This window comes from Natator depressus, chromosome 6, assembly GCF_965152275.1.
Source record: "Natator depressus isolate rNatDep1 chromosome 6, rNatDep2.hap1, whole genome shotgun sequence".
Classification (NCBI taxonomy): Eukaryota; Metazoa; Chordata; order Testudines; family Cheloniidae; genus Natator; species Natator depressus.
Genome location: NC_134239.1, coordinates 119,496,467 through 119,509,764, shown reverse-complemented (window position 1 = coordinate 119,509,764; position 13,298 = coordinate 119,496,467). Strand labels below are relative to the sequence as shown.

Here is a 13,298-nt window from a genome sequence, read left to right as displayed (position 1 = left end):
AGAGGAGATGACACCATGGCTGCAAGCTCCCCCACGTGCTTTCCTCTGCCCGCCAGCATCGCCGCCCTCTCACTCCAGTTCAGTCAGCTGTTCCTTATCCAGGAGCTGATTTCAGCCAAGCACCAGTGATGGTGGTGGTGGTGCATTGACAGCAGACTGAGGGCCGCTTTCCCGGCAGTACCAAAGAGGCACTGATCTACATTCTAGCCAACTCAATGCCTGAGCTAAAATACCTGAGTTCTAATCCCAGCTTTGACATTCAATTGCTGTGAGACCTTGGGCATCTCAGGGAAATAAACAAAGAGCTATCCACTGTCTGTAAAGCAGAGATAATACTTCTACCTCCAGAGCAGAGTTGGGAGGATTAATTAGCTGGAATATAATTTGCAAGTAAAAACACCCTGATGGCAACCAGGGCTGGCTAGAAAACAAGAATTCCATTTTCTGAAAAGTTTTGAGGTTTGTTATCACAGGGCTAAGACCTTTTGAAACTTTTCATGGAAAAAGCATGAGAGACACACCCCTGAATAGCTTGGTGGTGATGACACTCACCTGGAAAGTGGGAGACCCAGGAATCCCTGCTCTGGATCAGGCAGAATCAAGACATGAACCTGAGTCATCCACATCCTATTGTGGGCTCTTGAATAGTTTGGGGTGGTTCTCACTCTCTGTTGCATTCTGGACCTGGGGGAGGTGTTGGTGTGGAAGTAGACACAGCAATGTTTCATTTTCTATTCGTTTGTTAATGAAGCCAAAGCTCCTTATAAGAAAGGGACTACATAAAAACAAGTGTAGGTCTCATGTCTAAATTGTTTTTCCTTTTAGCTCCTGAAATTTGTTCCTGAGAAAGGCGATATTGACCTCCTGGAGGAGCACAAACATGAATTGGATCGCATGGCCAAGGCTGACAGGTTCCTCTTTGAAATGAGCAGGTATGCTTGCATCTACCAGCTGCAGAATGTCAGCAGGTTACACACTAGATCTATTGGAATGGCAGCTGAGCAGATTAGTCACAGTGCTTCTATAAAATATTTGGCTAATGGAGCTAGATAATCTTGTGTAATGCAGCTGGAGTCTAATGAGGCCTGGCTTGAAAATCCACTTAGATATTTTTATTTATTTTGCAGCTCACATATACTTGTGTGAGCCTGTTGCCTTGCTGCCCTGGGGATAAATTAAGAACTTCCATCTGCAACCTTCATCTCCCAATGCGGAATGCTTAAAGCTAGAACTCTCTGCAGAGAGTGTGGTTAAGAGTAGAAAGCACTGTCCAAATTATGCAAGACAGGAGCAATTTTTCCTTTCTCAGCGCTGTGGCCCAGATTCTCAGCTGGTATAAAACAGTAGAACTCTCATGGATTTAAACCAGCTGAAGATCTGGCCCTCTGTCTAGAAATTTTTACCATAAACTGTAGTTTGCATTACCCAGGGGAAAAAAATAACCTTGCAAACGGTGCTGCATTTTCAGGACCTATGAACATAAGGTTTGCCATGCTGGCAAAGATCTTCAAGCCAACAGATTCCAAAGCCTTGCCTCCAGCAGTGACATATCTTTAATGCTTCAGAGGAACTTGGCCAACTGTAGAGGGCAGCTTTTTTGGTCCTGAAGACTGCAGGTTCTACATAGCTGGTAGCTGTGTTGTCTGTCTGTCTGTGCAGCTATGGCCCATTACAAAAGTATAGAGCACTCCGTTCAGGAGAGCATCTCTGTTCAGGACAGCTCATGAGCACATAGAATCATAGAAGATTAGGGTTGGAAGAGACCTCAGGAGGTCATCTAGTCCAACCCCCTGCTCAAAGCAGGACCATGCTTAAGGCACATTGAATTCAATGGGACTGAAATCTGTGTCTAAAGTTAAGCAAGTGGTGATATAATGCCCTGAAGGGGGATGGACTTCAGCATGCATTTACCTGGATTGGGGCCTAAGAGATGGCAGTTTAAGGCATCATCTTTTCTGTCCCGCTACAGTTCAAAGAGAAAGGTGTTCTCAAGGTAAAATTGGCCCTTCCTGTCCGCAGCTGTGAATAGTGGAGTGGCTGAGTCCCGTTGGTAGCAAATGAATTTCAGCGTGTGCATCTTTTACTCTGACAGGATAAATCACTATCAGCAAAGGCTGCAGTCCCTTTACTTCAAAAAGAAGTTTGCAGAGAGAGTTGCAGAAATTAAGCCCAAGATTGAATGTAAGTAAATGGGGATTTTGTTGTTGTTTATTGGTTTGCTAGTCAACTTTTGCTAGTATGTGAAGTATTCCCCAATTTTCACATCACTCATAAAGCCCAGACTCGCTCAACGTATTCTTCACAATAAAACCAAATATGTTTGTGTCTAACAGGGCCCTGGAATCCAGAAGCAGAAATCTGTTTCTAAACAGAAATCGTTTCCCTCCTGATGCGCTGGTGTATTGATTTGTTGTTGTAGCGTTGCCCTTTGTTTGTTTTTTAAATGGGGGTTGGAGGCAGAGCACTGAGTTTTTTATCTCAAAACTAAATAAACCCCAAGCTATGTGGAAGTAGCAAATATATATGAAGAGGGAGAGGTCAGATTTTGGATGTATTGGTGTCAACAGGATTGCTTTAAGGAAGAGGTGATTATTAATACTTTCAAATGTTTTGAGAAATTATTTAGAATAGCTTGAATTAATCAACCCCAATATGTAGTTGTCAAGCTGGTTGGAGTGGCTCATGAATGTGAGTGCCAACCTCAGGGCAGCCTGTTACAAGTCAGGGCTCAAATACCAAACTGGTTGTGTGATCTGTACTTAGATTTCACCAGCCAAGTATCGAGCATGAACTCCTCAAGCATTGTAACAATCTTAACATGGAGCTACAGACAGTCCCCTTGGACACTCGGGACCTATCTTGACAGTTAGGCAAGCCTGCCTTTGTGATAGATGGTCCCTTACACCAAAAATCACAGCAATGCTCTGGTTACTCCCAGTCCCAAAGGACCAGTCACTTACCTCAGGTCAATGTACCTTAGATCTCTCACCAAAGACAACACTTGTAGCCTATTAACTGGGAAAAAGAAATGCGTTATTTACAAGGTTAAAGCAGGTAATATACACGCATAGATGAGTTACAGTCTTAGGTTTCAAAGGTAATAGAAACTGCTGTAATGTGCAAGCTCCGTATGGCCTTTAGGGCTAAGCCAAGCTAAGCAGTTTGGGGGTCCCTTGCTTTTGCTTAGAAAAGTTTCCCTCTCAAATTCCAAACAGCACAGTGTTACAGATCCTGTGGTCATGGATTTAGTGTGATGGGGCGAGGGTTCATGCACATCCCCTCTTCCTGGGTATGGGGGGAGTGATCAACAAAGTCTTTTGTCCACTGATGTTCCACAATGGCTTGTCTGATGTCTCTAGGCCTTCTTCGGGTCAGCAGGAGATGACACCTCTTGTGTTAAACTAGCACGCCTCTACCCTGGTATAACGTGACCCGATATAACACAGGTTCGCGTACAACGCGGTAAAGCAGGCCTCCCACAGCCAGGGTCTTGGAGGCAGGAGCTGTGGGGGGGGCACTTTTGGGGGCTCCGCAGGCCCAGAGTGGCCCAGGTGATTAGCGGGGGGCCGGGAGCAGCCCGCTCCGCTTCCTTTGCCCTGGCCCCAGCCGTGTCTCTTGGGGGAAGGGATTCTTCTCCTCCCCTCCACCCCCCGCACTCACTGGCAGCGGCAGAAGTGGAGCAGCCCGGCCCCAGCCTGCTCCACTCTACCAGCTCCCAGCCGCGGCGCTCCGCTTCCTGCCGCAGGTGAGTGTGGGGGGTGTCTTTTTTCCCCAGCGTCACCGGCAGTGGGAAGCGGAGCACCGCAGCTGGGAGCTGGCGGAGTGGAGCGGGCTGGGGCAACGTTGCTCCACTTCCCGCCGCTGCCGGTGAGTACCTGTCAGGGGGTCGGGGCAGTCGGGATAGAGAGCAGGGGGGTTGGGTAGAAGGTGGGGTCCTGGGGGTTATTAGGGACGGGGGTCTCTGGAGGGGGCGGTCAGGGGACAAGGAGCATGGGGGCCAAAGCAAGTTCGGTATAACACTGTTTCACATATAACGCGTTAAGATTTTTTTTGGCTCCCGAGGACCGCATTGTATCTGGGTAGAGGTGTATGTCACACTTGGAAATGCTTCTCTCCTGACTGTGGGGTTTCCAATTTCAGAGCCAACACTTCTATAGTTACAAAGCAAACACTTAAATATTACCTTATAACATGGGATACAGGTATTACAAGTGAGCAACTCACAATGTTTTCATAAAGTCCAAACACTAACACATTATCAACTTCACATGTCTCTTAACAATGCTAACACACAGGTGAGCCGGCATGCATTTGTCAGTGCTCAGTGAGACGAGGGGTCTTGGCATTAGCTGACACCTGGTCTGCCAGCATCCCAGTGGTAATCTGCAACATTTGGTCTGCAGTTCCAGATAGCTTTTGTTGTGGTGGCTTGGTATTTAAAGTAACCATCAAACTAGTCTGTGTATTTTGTATTGCCAGAACCTAACTGCAGCAAAAACATGTTTTCCCCCTTTTAGCAATCCTCGCTGGCTCAAAGGAGGTGCTTCAGAGTAACAGCCTGAAGCAGTTGTTGGAGGTGGTTCTAGCCTTTGGAAACTACATGAATAAAGGCCAGAGAGGCAATGCCTTTGGGTTCAAAATCATCAGCCTAAACAAGATTGCAGACACGAAGTCCAGCATTGACAAGTGAGTGGCTCATCCTGTCACATTGGTGAAAGCATTTATGGATTTTGAATAGCTCAGAGGATCCATAATTACTCCCTTCTTCATAGTTGTGGGGGGGAGCAGTCAGTGTTTCACAATGTCTGATTTGGTTTCAATGGGCCTCTTGTAAGCAAGACCTGATACCTTCAGTAGAAAGCCAGTATTTTATACTAGTTCATACCTCTTCCCTGTTTGAGTTACACAGTTACAGAGGTTTACAGTGCAGACACTCAATATAACTTTATACTGGGGGATACAGATGTTATCTGTGAGATCAATACATGCAGCATCCTACAAGCGTTTCATCAAGTATAAACACACTCTTATAACACTACTATCTGTTTTAACAATAGTAACACACAGGTGAGACAGACTGGTTTCCAGCTATGCATTTGTCAGTGTTCAGTGAGGCCTCGAGGCCTTGGCATGAGCTGGCACCTGGTCTGCCAGCATCACAATTGCGTTTCTGGGCATGCTCAAGGATACCTGAGACATCACAGTGTTAGGCACCTAAGAAATCCCTTGGACAGACACCGACCATATAACATCAGGGGGTTGAGGAAATGCCATTGAAATGATTCCCACCAGTTACCATGAGTAGGGTACCTCTGTGTCTCTAGCAGGCTCTGGGAAGGAACATTAGCGGATCCCGCAAAGGCGGGACCATTTAGGTTTCATGCACACCTCATTGTACTGTTCAGTCCGAAGATTGGGGTGGTTGGTCGCTGGGTCCGCTTTGAGTGGAGTATTTGTGCTGCAGGCCAGGGGTGACTTTTGGTCCCTTTCTGTAGAGTTATAGATCAATTTATAAAATGCGCCTGAATACGTTGTAGGGCACATCCCCCCACTTGGACCAACACAAGGAATTTTGCTGCCCTGAGCATCCCTCCAGTGCTGGGCCATGCAGCCAGGCCAGAGCTGTGTTGGTGGGGCACCCAGGTATCCTGCTGGTGCTGTGGGGAGAGGGATGGTTGGGAAGCCCCAGCTTCTCTCTCTCACACCCCACCCCAGCCTGCCCTGGAGTCGGGGGTTGGCCAGACTGGCTCCCAGCTCCAGGCACCTCATGGTGAATGAGAGCTGATGCAAAGTGCAGGGGCCCCCTTGAAGGGGCTGCAGCCATGCTGGGGCAGCTCTCAGATGGTGCAGGGTGCGGTGAGAAGCAGCCAGGCTGGAGGCACCGGTACAAAATAGTATCCTAAATGGGCCCAGGGGCGGTCTGTGTCTAATGCTGGCACCCTACAAAATGTAATAAAACATGCCGTTTCCTCTTTGCCAAGACGCAGGGAGGAGGACACTTCTCTGGACTGTCTCCCTCCAGCCACCCTTTTCAGCAGGTGCTTGAGAGAATCCATGGGCCCTTGCCTGTGACCTAGCTGTCAACAGATTTGAATTGTGTTGGACCGGGGGGAATGACGTTGTAGAGCAGTGGTTTTCAAACTTTTGGTACTGGTGACCCCTTTCACACAGTAAGCCTCTGAGTGTGAGCCCCTTATAAATTAAAAATGGAGAGGTAATTTAATTTGACAGCTCACAACCCCTAGGCAACCACCTTGCGATCCCGTGAGGGGTCACGATCCCCAGTTCGAGAACCCCTGTTCTAGAGTCTAGTGCCCTCCATTGAGAATCCTTGATCACCAGCCCCTAGGTGTCTGATTGTAGGGGCTCCTGGCCTGAGCTCCCCAGTTGACCTCTGCTCCTGCAGGGAGAGAGGCAGCCTCCATGATAGCCAGACACAAGCCCGGTAAGAAATTATAAACCAAAGTCCACACCTGGAACTGCATAGGAAATGGATGCAGTTCCTGGAGCAGCGAGGTAACATGTCCCCTACATCTAATGTTGCCTAACAGGCAAGCAGCCACCTTCTACGCCAGGCCTGGGTGGAGAGCATCAGCCACCTCGGGAGTGGAAGGCAGCTGTTGTTTGACAGCGTGCCAAATGCTACCCAGCCATCGGGACAGGAAGTGAAGAATGTCGTAACTAATTGGAACTCCCGGAAGAGTTTAGACACGTAGAATGTAATGACCCAAACAAGAATGTGGCCAGGACACTGGGGCTAATACCCAACTTCTAAGGCTAGTGACAGTTTAATGTCTGTAATGTCGTCTTTCTTTTATCATAGGAACATCACCCTTTTGCACTATCTCATAACTATAGTTGAGAAGAAATATCCCAAAGTCCTCAATCTTCATGAAGAGCTGCGAGACATCTCTCAAGCAGCCAAAGTAAAGTAGGTAGAAGTTAAGGTGGCAACTTTAAACCAACAGAATATTGTACGTGTGATAATATTCCTGCGTTCTTCTTTGCTTGCGTTTCTTCAGATGAGCTCTCTCCCCGACCAGTGTGTGGAATCCACCATTTAGAGAGAGAGGCTGTTGACAAAGCACATGTCAACTGTAGAGGGTTTTAAACCCCTGACTTAACAGAAAAGAATTGTAAATCTCGTAATTGGGACAAGATTAGAGCCACTCAGAACAGCCGTGTCCTGTTACGCTTACTGCAGAAGCCTTTATACTCTGTTTATGAATGTAGACACAATTTTAAAATGAATGAATTTTGTACAAAGATGGGGTTGCAGATATAGGTCAGATATTTAAATATGAATGCAATGGCATTGTCTGCACAAATATGTATACTCCTTTTTCTGCATGTGACCTGACTTTAGGGCATGCAAAGCGGGGAGCTGTTCACCCAAGCATGTCTAAACCAATAATGCAAGCCTTGTGGCATCTGCTGCATTCTTCGAAAGTGTGGCCCATTGCTTACTAAATTCTGCCCACTTGTTTTTTAAACCAGTTGCAAGTGGATTGGATTTCTCTATAACCAGACTGAGGCCCTGGTTCAGTAAAGCCCTTAAGCACATGCTTAAGTCACACTAAAATGAATGAGGTTTCAAAATGTGTATGCTTTGCTGCTGTGGGGTTTGAGTGTGTATTAATAAGTCAAAGGTGCAGGCATGTCTAAGGCTGAACTGCATGTGTCTGAGGATATATTGATACATATTAAAAGGGACAATGTTAGATTGTTTAATCCTAAATTCTCAGGTTGGGGTGAGATGGATATGTGTGGAATTTACAAAACCTCGTAATGGCCTGTGGCTTTTTTAGTTTCAAAGGGCCCTTTTAATGCGAAGTTTAGATTCACTATCCAAGACCAGTGACATGCAAAATGCCATCACCAGGTAGACCGGTCAAGAGGATGCTTGGACCTGGTGTTGAATATGGGTGGAGACACCATGGGAGCAGAGAGCAGTGTTTGGGGTGGGGGAGGCCTTATATAAATGAGGTTAATCCCCTAACCCTACAACCAGCTCCCTGCAGACCCTGTGGGTCTTTCTATCCTTCCACTCCGGGATGATGGTGGTTATTGCCATTCTGAGGGGAAAGATGCTGAGGAGAGTTCCCCTATGGTATTCATCTAAAAATTCCTGGGACTGGAAGATTGAAGGACTGTCAGCTGGGGAGCAGGAAGGGTCTAACTTACTGTCTCCTTCCCCAGCCCCTCAGGGAGAGGAGGAAAAATCTTTGCCCCGATAAGCCATAAGACCTCTCCACAGCTGACAGCTCTTCTAGAGATGCCGTCAGGCTGCTGGGCCTATTGAGCCTTCCCACTCAGCCATTTCGATCTGTGTTGGGACTTCACGGAGCCCCCGTTTGATCTGATGTCATTCCCCTGTGTCCCAATGGCTATATGTGGCATTTGGGAGGTGGAAGGGAATGGGGAGCAGGGGGAGACAAACAGTGCCCCTGAGGAAGAATTTGGTGGCCCCACCATGCTACCTGGCTACCGGGAGGGTTGCGGATAAAGTTGCCTCCCCCCAAACATATGCAAGTCTCCACAGATGGGTTCTACACCAAGATTTGGCCCATGATTTTTTTAACTTGAGACTGTTCCTTTTATAACTAAGTGTGAGTAGCTCAAAATAAACAACTGTAACCAGTTTCACATTCATCAGTCTCTTTGGCCACTGTGCGTCAACATAACTTGCTGCCTGAAAGCTGCTCATCTGAAAACAGGAAGCACCGTGAGGGATTATTTTAAATGGGGAAAACAAAGTTGACTCGAGCACAGAGTTCTGCAATTCATTGGGAAAGGCTTAAAATTAAAGTATTGCAATTTTCAACAGCATGACTGAGCTGGAGAAAGAAATAAACACCTTGAGGAGCGGACTGAGGGCTGTGGAAACTGTAAGTATTATTTACCCACTTAATAGTCCACTCTGATTCCAAGCTTCATAGCATCCATCCTTAGGGAGGCAGGACAGGAAGCCCTTAGCAAAGCTGCTTTTATCTTACTTCCTGGAGATCAGTTGGTCTTTCCTTCCTGCCCTGCATGTGTGCCTGTTCTCTCAAGGCTGCTTCGGGACCGGAGTTACTGTACACTGGTAATAAATCAGCCAAACGCCGAATAGATTCACAGGGAGTTGGAGTAAGTTTAGTTACTTGCTGTGTTGACCAAAACCATGAAGAGTACTCGGCTTGCAACTCTAAAGCTGCCCGTCATGGAGCCCCCGGATCAGACAGCAGGTCCTCTTGCTTGATCTTGAGCTCACATGAGGCGTGGGAAGGAAATGGTGAACAAATGGACTGAAAGATATCTCCATGCACGTAGAAGAAGGGGATCTATTGATAGTTGGGTGGCTCTCTACAATTCCATGTATAGATGTAGACAGAGTGAGCACCAAAATAATCCTGACCTGGTGACCTGACAGTACATTGAGCCTGTAAGTGATGAGAGGGCACGTTTTGCCGTGCAATTCCTAAGCATCCTGTTGTGCCCAGCTCCCTTCGATGATAGCAACTGCGCCTTGAGCAGTACTGACTGCGTGTGAGCATATGTGTGAAAATAATAGCTGTTTGGGGAACTAACTACTGCAAGAAAAGTAATAGGCTTTCTATAGTTTTTCTGATAACTCTTGCATTTGATAGTATAAAGAAATGGTGGTGGAGTTAAAGCTTCAGTTTTGCCCTTTTTTTTTTTTTTTTTTTTTTTTTTTCTTTTTAGGGGAAAGCCCTGCATAAATGAGACCAGGTTGTAGGTTTGATACTGTTTGTTCAGCTTTATTTGATTTCTGCAGAGGCTTGGGGAATGTTGTCAGCCTTAACGTGAAAATTCAAGAGGAACCACTAGAAAACAGCCAACTAACTATGGAGAACACTGTGTGCCCTTCTGTAGCTACATGGCAGCAAAATGCTAATCTGGGAAGCTGTGGTTCTGCCAGTACCACTCCTTCGGCAGACAAATTCCAAACAGTTTAGCTGGTTTCAGAGGGGAAATAAAACAGAAAATTGTCCAGTTTATGCACAGTCACACCCCAAGGAATTGGGCAGAATAGGAATCAATAAGAATCAATTATTGCTCTGGCAACGCTTTCCGGAAAGGTAGTCCTAGAATGAGGCCTGCCACCTCTGGGTGTGTTTTGCCATGCATCACTTCTGCTCAGTGTACCTGCTCTGAGTAGAGAGGATGTGTCCCTAGTCTCTGTTTGCCAGAAGCTGGGAGTGGGCGTCAGGATGGATCGCTTGATGGTTACCTGTTCTGTTCATTCCATCTGAAGCACCTGGCATTGGCCACTGTCAGAAGACAGGATATTGGGCTAGATGGACCTTTGCTCTGACCCGGTATGCCTGTTCTTATATTTTGATGTATTTCGACACCCTGCTTTCTCGCAAGAACAGAGAGTCAATGTCACATCTTTGTGCCCAGGATCAGACACCTAGGTCCTAGGGTTTATTGTCAGACCATTTAGTAAAGTAATTGAAATCTTACCTGTGTTATAGCTTCTACATGGGGAAAGAGACTTACAAAGCGTGGTTTAAGATAGGATAAATTTAGGGTTTGTTAAATATGCTCAATCCTATGTCCCTTTTTAAACAGACACTGACCAGAATTAAATTTATTTCCTTAAGGAACTGGAATACCAGAAATCGCAGCTCTCTCAGCCTGGAGACAAGTTTGTGTCGGTGGTCAGCCAGTTCATCACGTTAGCCAGCTTTGGCTTCTCCGACGTTGAAGATCTTCTGATGGAAGCTAAAGAACTGGTAAGATCCCTGGTATAATCCATAGGGAATTACTTTAGAGGGGAGTGGTTCGGTATTAAAGGATCTTCTGACATTGTGTGTCGTATGTCCATAGATCTACCCCAAAGGATAGAAACAATGGATCAACTACTCGCATTAGATTTTTATCAAAAAAACCTTCCCTCAAACCCAGTGGTGGGTTTTTTTTTTTTGTTTAAGGACTTGAACAGTTGAGCATTTCAAAGTCAGAAACACTATTGCTGGATGCTGTGGTAAGTGGTCTCCTACAAAGATTGAGGATAGTGAGCAGGCATGCTATTGTATCTAGTGATGGACTGATTAGCAGAAAATACAACCAGTACGTACACCAATACATGTGATCAATTGCAAACAGAAAAGACGCACTCCCTGAAAGTGACATAACCTCACTCTTCTATTCTGAGACCTGTGTGGCTGACCCTGCTATCTCCGGAGAAAGAGAGGACTAACCCAGTGATGACTGAAGCCTTTCTCAAATCCTGCAGTTTATGGGCTCGTCTGCCCTAGAGCACTTTGTGTTTCAGTCGGCGTCACTACTAGCGGAGTGCGCGCGTGTGCACGCGCACACACACACCCACACACTCACAAATACACACACCCTTCCGCCTGCCCATAAATGCCCTCCAGGCCTGGCCCTCAGATATCTTCTCCCCAACTCCAGCACCACAGGTCTTCAGCCCTCCTCCCGCCCCATCTGATCATGTCCTCTGACCACGTCTCCCCCCTGTACCACTCCACTCCATAGAAATGCCACCTCCACTCCTGATCTGCAGGGTGCAGAGTGGGGTTGTGGGATTCTCAGCCAGCAGGTCTCTGAAGTTCCCTGGCTGAGGGAATGATCGAAGATGGGACCTGTCGGCAGTCACAGCCCCATGGGCCGCATCCATGCTGGCGCTCAGCAGATTGAGCTGCAGTGGGCACTCACCCGTACCAGCTATCAGGGTAACTTAATGCTGCCCTTTGGCCAATCAGCTGGTACTCTCTTATGTATAGACGCAAGGTGCATTTCAGTCAGTGGAGATGCTCCAGTTGACGGCTCGCTCTAGTGTCGACAAGTCCTAAGTGTCACTCAAGGCCTGCTCTAAAATGGCTGAGCTGCTGCTTCGACAGCTGTCAGACAGTGCAGCAGCCAGGCACTGGGCCCCGCGTTGTGTTCAGTTAATGTGATGCCCACCTTTAAAAGGCTCCTCTGGGTTTGAGTCTCGTTATCGCTATTTTTGGGGACGCTGGGTCAATCTTCTGGAAAGTTCTGGGTGGTAGGAGGGTAACGTTTTCAGAATTGCCTTAGACTTTGCCCTGCAGTTCGGACTAAGGGGTGTGAATTGCAGAACGTACTAGTTGTGCTGTGCTGTACCTCCCCTGTGTGGACGCTGAGGGTGCAAGGCACCTAGATCGTGTGAACATTGTCCTCTTTTCAATGGGACTATGTTAGCGCAAGGTAGGTACCTTGTAGCTTGTGCCCTCAATGCCCACGGAGGGGAGTAACAGCGCAGCACACTGGTGTGTGATGCAGTTCACACCCCTTTAAGCACTTCAGTTCCTAAGTCTCATTGAAAGTCAGTGGGACTTACCTTTAAAAATCTGGCCCTTTATAGTCTATTTAGGGGCTAAAAGGTGAGGATAAGTGTCTAGTGGGATTTTCAAAAGCAGTGCCTAGCTGCCATTGACTTCAATGGGAATCAGTCACGTGGGTGCTTTGGAAAATTCCACTAGGCACCTATTTGTATCTTTAGGCCCCTAAATACCTTTTAAAATCTGGTCCTTAATATTCTAAGTTCCACTGACTTTCAATGAGACTTAGGAAGTGGCTAAGTCTCTTTTGAAAATAAGTGAATTTAGGCACTTTCAAAAATGTTACCCGTAATCTTTATCCTTACTTAGCAGAGTGGAAACAAAAGTAACTAGTAAATGTTTTTTTTGTTTTTGTTTTTTTTAAAACTCGATAATCTCAAAAATGTACAATCACAATTTTAACAAGCTTTAGACACGCGCGCTCTCTCTCTGCCTTGCCTTTCCTTCTCCCAAGCTGCAAATAAGTGCAAGGAACGTCGGTCCAAAGGATAACTTCTATCAGTTTTAAAGAAACCTAGAAGCAGGGGCTTATAATGGAAGTCTTGCATCAACCTTAGCTGCAATGTTGCTATAATCACATTAATTGTCCATGAATGGTACTATAGGTCTTGCAAACTTCCTACTCCTCTAACTGATGTTGTTTCTGAGCTGAATAATAAATGCCTTTTAAAAGCTTCACTAACACATTTGGTTTTAATATTGAACCATGTGGCAACAATAAATAATACCCCCAAAAAATACTTCAAAGAAAACTTAAAAGTGCAAGTTTCCTGCCCCTGCCGTGTCTACTATTAGTTTTATGTCTTCAGTCTTTGGCACCACAATATTTTGCTTCCTTGTTTTTACTACTGCTTAGTTAATAAAACCGAGTTAGGTAATAAAGGATGTTAAGCAGAAACAGGAGTGTAAAATTTCTTACATGATTTAAAAAAGGGGCATTTAAAGGAACAGCCAACTGGAAAATCT

General features: G+C 46.3%; 1 protein-coding gene across 2 annotated transcripts in view; it reads left to right on the top strand.

Annotated features, from left to right (window-relative positions):
- DAAM1 (dishevelled associated activator of morphogenesis 1) overlaps nt 1-13,298 on the top strand; it is a 188,772-nt gene that overhangs the window by 169,185 nt on the left and 6,289 nt on the right. For both annotated transcript variants that reach the window (XM_074956423.1, XM_074956422.1), the window contains 6 exons: nt 826-932; nt 2,093-2,181; nt 4,518-4,686; nt 6,824-6,931; nt 8,828-8,888; nt 10,611-10,742. In XM_074956423.1, the coding sequence (XP_074812524.1) occupies nt 826-932; nt 2,093-2,181; nt 4,518-4,686; nt 6,824-6,931; nt 8,828-8,888; nt 10,611-10,742 (666 nt within the window). The remainder of the gene's footprint in view (nt 1-825; nt 933-2,092; nt 2,182-4,517; nt 4,687-6,823; nt 6,932-8,827; nt 8,889-10,610; nt 10,743-13,298) is intronic.